This window comes from Notolabrus celidotus, chromosome 1 (genome assembly GCF_009762535.1).
Source record: "Notolabrus celidotus isolate fNotCel1 chromosome 1, fNotCel1.pri, whole genome shotgun sequence".
NCBI classification, from domain to species: domain Eukaryota; kingdom Metazoa; phylum Chordata; class Actinopteri; order Labriformes; family Labridae; genus Notolabrus; species Notolabrus celidotus.
Genome location: NC_048272.1, coordinates 4,861,419 through 4,869,049, shown reverse-complemented (window position 1 = coordinate 4,869,049; position 7,631 = coordinate 4,861,419). Strand labels below are relative to the sequence as shown.

General features: G+C 39.0%; 1 protein-coding gene across 1 annotated transcript; it reads right to left on the bottom strand.

Annotated features, from left to right (window-relative positions):
* Positions 1-2,559: 2,559 nt before the first annotated feature.
* apof (apolipoprotein F) lies at positions 2,560-4,625 on the bottom strand. Its single transcript, XM_034692559.1, has one exon. It carries the CDS (start codon positions 4,623-4,625, stop codon positions 3,294-3,296), a length of 1,332 nt encoding a protein of 443 aa, XP_034548450.1. The 3' UTR covers positions 2,560-3,293.
* Between the last annotated feature and the right edge of the window lie 3,006 nt (positions 4,626-7,631).

Sequence of the window (7,631 nt, the reverse complement as noted above, 5' to 3'; positions counted from 1 at the left end):
TTCACTTTACAGATACATAATATACAAATAACCTGATAAATATAATGTTTAAAGTAGTTAGTCAGTAACAAGTTAAGTGTATGAATTAGTTCCCCTTTTTACAAGCTACATATCTTGATGTGAAGACATTGCAATACTAATTATATTCCAGTGATAAGATGCATTCTTGAAATCACCTATTCTGCTGAATGGATCATTACATTTTTAGTACAGCTTGGTCCTTACAGTTTTTCTCGATTGTTTACACACATTTTCTGAAAGCATGCCTCATACTCTCAGAACTCTACACACAAATCAAAAATCACACACACGATGGGCAAAACCCCTCAGTTCTCCTGCAAAATGAAATTTTACATTCAAAACAATATTATTTCTTCTCAAAATGATATTTTGTTTTCTGATGACACACACAAACCACCATATGAATAGACATTTATAAGAACCAGTTGAACACTGATGTGCTCAATGTAGAACACTTCTTCTCCATTCATCATAATGACTTAGGCCTTTTCTTGTTCAGTGTTACACTCACTACAGACAGTACATACAAAAGTGTGTTGTACAATATTTTAGAATATTGTTTTTATACTCTAAACACACAAATACACGGTCACAAATATATTTTATTTTCCCCCCCAAAAAACGATGTACACAGTGTTCATCCAAACCAGACAAAGGTGCACATACAGTGGTCTATATATAAAACAACAGAATAATTTACTGCATACAGTTACAGAAAAAAAAAAAAAAAAGTAAAACTATGCAGCATCCCCTCTTCTGTTTCGGTCTGGCCACAGCACCTCATCCACATCACAAGCGATGTTTTCCCTTTGCCAGCAGCAGGGGAAATAAAGCTCTGATTGCTAATTGTAAAACCGTGTGACAGGTGTTTGCCCATGTGATGAGTCAGTGTGCATTGTAGGGCAATTAACTTTAGATTTTGAATGACAGTGTGTTCCATGTGAAAACAAGAGATTTTCTTCATGGAAATTGTGCCAAATGCAGAGAATTGTGTGAAGTGTTTTGAAAAAAGTGTGTTTTAGAACTGCAATTTGAGTGTAAAGCAGGAATTGTGCTTGTAGTTTAGCAGAATTGGGTCAGGGGGTTGGTGCATGGGTTACATGTTGTGGTCATTGTGTCTCAAGTATCAGTATTTGAGTGTAAACAATCGAGAAAAACTGTAAATGATCTACTTTTACTTCCATTCTTGTTGTTCTCACTCTCATCAGTAGATGTCATACTAATTATACCTTTACACAGTCTCTACAGAATTAAACTGCTGCAGCCCAAACACTAAGATGTCAATAAGATGATGTGGAAGTCTTAGAATACATCAGTTTTCTTGTTGTTTTAGCAGTCTTCGGTTCCGCACACTTTCTCAGCCATCGTCCTTAATTAAATAAAACATTATCACAAACTTTCCTCTCATCAAACACTGCTACACCTGAAAATGACCAATAAATTCTCAGAAAGAAGTTGAAAACCAAGTTGAATTTTCCCCTAGTCAGAGATGTTTTCCAATATTATCAAAATGTTCCCAAACTGAAATAGGTCTTCTGATGAAAAAAAAACCCAACTTTTTTGATAACAAGGGAGTAGGCTGTTTGTGCTTTGCACAGCTGATAAAACAAAACCCAGTTGGTTCCTTATCTTACTCCACCACATAAAAAAAAAGCTGTGATGATATGTGTTCTATGTTTCTCTGTGGATTAATCTTATCAGTTTGCTTGGTCAAATTAATGAGAAATACTTGTTCACTTGGACGGAGCAGTGTAGCTTTATCTGTTTGGTGGACATGTGTACAGAGAGCAAAGTTCACAAGCCTGTACCCAGAACAAGTGGAGAGATAATAAAACTCCAATAAGCTTCTTCTTTATGACTAACGCTCAATAAACATGTCATTGAAATGCAATCATTGATATCCAATTGGAGCATAAACACAAATAACCAACCTGTACATATTTTTTTAGGGCCTTGTCTCAGTTGGTTATGGAGAAAAAGAAGACAGAAATACTCTGGACAGGTCACCAGCCTGTCACAAGGCCAACACACATGCACACACACGCGCACACTCAATAAGTTTACTGAACTCATGTATCTTTGGACTGTGGAAAGAAAATAAATAGAAAGAGAGGACATGTAAATTAAAGAGCTCAGCCATCTGGTCTTAAATAGGCATTGAAATAGGTCCTTTAAAAGCAGAACTACAGACTTGTCATAATAAATAGAGACAATAACGATGTCTACATTTAATGATCCAAAAATGCCATGAAACTGCAACGGGACGCTTTCAGGCACATTTAATAGGAGCCTGAAAATGAAGCAACAAAAAACAGTCCATCTATGATTGATTCTACCGTTTACAACATTTCTCTTTATTATATGTCCTCCAAATGTCCTGCAGGAACTGGATTTTCTTCTTGTAAGACCACTTGTTAAATGGAAATAAATTTACTTTTATTGTGATAATCTCAAACTTATACTTCAGGGCTAAGTTAATTGTTTACTATTTGAAGCACATTAATTGTAGTCACACTTGACAACAAATAACTCCCACAGTTAATAGTATACCATACAATTTATTGACATTCAGGAAAAAAACAATTCAACAGCATAGTTCTGAGTTTATTGTCCCTGCAGTAACACCAGAGGCAGGAATGTGATGTTCTGATCAAATGTTTCAATGGACAGAAAACAACATGGGTGTACAAGTATACGATTATAGTGTTGAGTGATTGAACATGTAATACCTGAGACCATTCCTTGAAAAGTTTTTGCTTAACATGATGAAAGATTCAACAGATTTATCCAAAACAGAAAAGCTAACAGTTCAAAAATGTTAATTTCATGATCCTTCTTTTTATATATACATTGAGTAAACTTTTGCAGTTAACGGCTATCCCTTTTCTCAAACAGATTATTTCTATGGTTCTTTTAAAAAACAAACTTATCATTTACATTTACAAGCAAATTCAAATCCTCCTGGCTTAACAACAGTTATTGTTTCAAATTTTGTCAAATGAACTTGATGGGCACATACAAACAACCAAAAAGCTATTGTCCTCTTCAAACCTTGATTTTGATAATTCTCTGAGAAATACAGTAACATGTAAAATCCTCATCTGCTAATAACAATCTCTACATAATAGTAAAATCCTAAAAGACAATCTGCTACTCTTAAACTCTGTCAATTAACAACTGTGATCCTGGATAATTGTTTTCTGGAAAAAAAAAAAAAGATTAACTGTATTTATTTTCTAAAGCTTGAAAGGTTGGTTTATTGAGCTGTCAGTCTACTCGATGGTGAGGACGCCCTCCTCCCAGCTGAACTGGTTCACCAGCACGTCGTCTTCCTGCTTCATAGAGTTAAGCAGATACCTGACCCCAGCTTTCACCCCTGTCTTCACCCCTGCACCCAGCGCGTAGCCCGCCACCCCGGCAGTCCCCCCTGTGGCCACCATGAGAGCATCTGTACCGAGGTCTACAGCGCTGAGGATGGCTCTCTCCTTGGCTGTTTCAGAGCAGTTGACCGAAGCGTAGTACACAGCGGTGCCCAGGTTGTAGAGGGTGCTTACCGCAGGGATCCACTCCACCACGTTGTAAACGCGCTCCTCACTCCTGTTGATGCAGCTCCTTTGGGGGCTTCGCTTCAATCGTCGACTTGAACCTGCAGGGGTGAAAACATCCTCTTCGGAGCTGCACTGACGGATCCAGCTCTCAGTCTCTGAGGATTCAGAGGGCAGTATGCGACTACCTTTTCTAAGCAGGGCCTGGTATTTCCTATATTTGAGTGTCCCACTGCTGCTCACACCAGCACACAGGACTCCCAGCCTCTCACAGGTGCTCACAGCCTCCTTCAGATCACCTGCAGCTCCTTCCACGGCTGTTCCTACCAGTGTTGTTCCATTCACCCTGCTCCAGCCCTCACAGAGCCCTTCCATTTTTAATGTTCCCTCTCCCACTGAGGCAAGCTGCTGGATGTTGAACATCACGGCCTCTATGTGGCTACCAGCTGTATCCGTCTCTGACGGCACTGCTGCTGATGCAGGTGCTGGCTTAGTTGCAGTTTTGCTCATCCTACTCTCTATCAGGCCTTCCATCTCCATGAGGAGATCCTCCGTGTCTGCCTCCCCTAGCAGCTCGTACAACTTGAGCACCAGGATCTGAGCCTCCTGTGTGCAGCCTGCCACCGTCAACACGGGCACCAAAGACAGACCCAGCAACTCCTGTGGGAACAATGAGGATGAGGAGTCATCCAGGGTGCTAGCTGACAGCAGTTCAGCACAGCTCACGTTCTCCTGAATGTGCACATAATCTTGAATCTGACCCTGAAGCTTCTCCCTGAGGACTGAGGTTATACGTTGTGCTGATTGAACTCTCTCCTCTTTTTGTGCAACCACTGATACAAGACGAGGTTTTCCTGCAGGAGGAGGGAGGCCAAGCTGGAGCTGGGATCCTAGGATGGAGAGATGGTCCTGGTTGGTTGTCTCTTTTAAGTCTTCATGAAGGTCAGTTTCTGGCAGCAGAGTATTTCTCTGTCCCAAAGAAGGCGGGACCCTGCACAGAACCTGTTCACTCAGCAGGAGCTGGATCACAAGTAGCCACTTCAACTTGGAGGACATCATTTCAGCCCAGTTACAGCTTTGTTTTCAAAGCCACTACATGAGGCAAAGGAGAAAACAAGCCAACAATGTTACAGTTGTACAAGTATTTTAAGTTTGATGTGCATTATTAGGTAGTCTTCTTTTCCTCAAAGCTAGCCAATAGTTGTGATAGTTTTCTTCACACACTAAGAAAGTATTGAACATCTTATTGGTTCTCATTTGCTTGTTTTTTTTACATCATTTCTAATTATTGGTGTGTTTTGTATCATTTACACATTTTAATCTAATCTACCTGCATATGGACACCGAGTGCGTACATTGGAAATATATAACAAAGTTTAATACTTAAAAAATAATAGAAGACCATTTCAACATTTTACATTGAAAGAGAGCAGCAGGGAAACTAAGAAAAGGAAAGGCACTATCACCTCTATAAAAAAAGGATCAAATCAAACATCTCTCTTAAAGACATTTTAACATTTTTTAACAATGCTGCAAAGAGATCATTCTATATTCAAATCTGATTTTAAACATTTACGCGGTCCTTTTTTCTGCAATGACAGTAACTAAAAATAGAAAAGCTTCTCCACCCACAACTTCATAATTCATTTGCATCTTTTGGTCCTATAGCTGCTGTACACAGAACACCTACCTTAATAATAATCTGATGTGGAGTTCTGGTTGTAGCAGTGCAACCAAGATGGCTTCAGCGTGTGTGATGCTTCTTTTTTGTCCCTTTTTCCCCTCAAAACATGTAAAGCACTCTTCTCTCTCTTTGCCTCCAATGAGATTCTCCCTCTTTACACATGACATCCCACAGCCCTCCCTCTGTCTCATCTGTCTTTCAGCCTCCTCTTCTCTTTGGCCTCATTGCTCAAAGGGAGATCAGTGCTTGAATGTTAATTCACATCGGGGAAAGTCCATGTGTTCTGGAGCAGTTTTGTTTGCCTGCCCTGCAATCCTCTCCACCCCGTCGCCCCCCTGCCTCCTCACTCACTCAGTCGTTTGTTTTTGACCCAAATACTTGAAAGAAATCTCCCCTCACGCAGTGAGCAAACATATCTCCTATACAGCCAAGACAAGTGAGGAGAACAGGGGGCTATCTGAGGTAAAGAACAAAGAGTGGGAGCTAAAATATATACAATATACTGTTAGGATGTATTCTTCCTGTCTGTTCGATTTTCAATTATTTTCAGACCTCAACACATTACTGCACCAACTATATTATAATCATGACTTATTTTATCCCCAACAGCATCAATAGACATTGTTCATGTCTGCAGTGAGACACCAAAAGAAGCCCAACTTCTCTTTTCTGCACACCATAAATGTTCTATTTATACCACTTTTTTTTTTTACAAAAATAGACAAAATAGTGTTGTCTGCAGATTTGCAACTTGGAGGGTTTTTTTTAGATAATTCAAAGGATTTCAAACTTACCCCAAATTGGAGAAACAGGGTTTTCTCTAGATAGCAGTGATCTGCCAGTTTGCAATGTCACCTGAGACTCACTCTGATGGGGGATATACAGTAGTTTTTGTTGGCATACTGATATGTAACATTGCGGTAATTGTGCCTTTTAAAACTATTTTATGAACATTTGCCATAAAAACAGTGTAGTAAATTCAATGGGCATACAAAAGAAACACGGTAAAGAATTTCACCTTGTTTCCCTCCCCAGCTCTTCTTTAACCTTCTGTACTTTTCTTTCTTCGCAGTCGCTCTTTCTCTCTGTCCTCTTACACAAAAATGTCTTTATCCTGTGAGAGCCACCCCCCCCCCCCTTTTTAACCCAAAGAAGACAAGACTTTTTAAAGACAAAATCTTCCACAGTGGCCAAAAGCATAAGCATCAAAGATGTATTACATTAGAATTAAAAGTAGAGTATTTGATCAATGTTTATATAACCTGGGATATAAGACATTTTTGTCTGTCACAAGAAAAAGTTCTACAGGTTTACAGTTTGACAAATGAACATATAAGTGTAGTGTTGTCTTAAAGGTTGTGAGCAGCCTACATTTAGAAGTGTTGCTCCTCTTATGGTATATTAAACTTTAGATTATCTGGACTTTAGTCAGAGAATGACACGTCTTTTTACACATAAATAATCATACCAATAAGGATTTAAATTCTAATTACAGCCATTGCATACAGACCAATGTCTCAGCATGTGATGGTTTTGCAGTGCTGTCACTCTACTGTCATTCTAAGATCATTTTTTTAATACAAGAGAGGTCTGATTAAACTTTTTATACTTCTTTCTTGTGACAAAGTGTCTTAAAAACAAGGACAAGGCACAAAAATTGTGCAAAATGTTAAATAATACAAAAAGCTGTTGATTTGAAGTGCGGCAGTGTCCTGTTGGAACAGAAATAAACTGATTAGAGCCTGAATCTAAAGGGCCCTCGACTACTTTCATTTTATGCCTTCACACTGTCACACTAAGTTTATTTTCGATAGCTTTCCTCTCTGCGTACACATTTTAAATGACCTCTTTTTCTTACATTAAAGGCTTTTTACTTATTATAATGCATTGTTATTCCACATCTGTAACACAGGGTGTCACTGTAGCCTGCTTTACTCAATGTTGTTCTGCATCAGGCTTTACCTTTCTATGCAAGAGCTCTTGCATGACTTCAGTCACTGACTCACCAAGAGGTCTCGCATTACTTCAGTCAATGCCTCACTAAGAACCTTGACAGAAAACAAATAAGTCTTGGTGATCGCTTCTTTCAAGATGCATGCCATCTTGAGACTTTATTCTGAAGTTAGTCCTATAACCTGCTTTTCTTTCTTTCAGTATTTCATTACATTCGCAATGAATGCATGGTGTCTTCCCTAGTGTACCTAAAGTCAAAAGATTTCACTAGTTCTCCCAAAGCATAAAGAAAAGCATCTACAAATTCCTCTGGGAAATGTAATACAAATGAGCCTGTGTCTTCCTGAAGAAAAGAGAGAAAAAATAACTGGCCAATGCTTCAATAAAATGCAGGAGTGTCACTCCCTTTCTCTTTCCCATTGCATCCT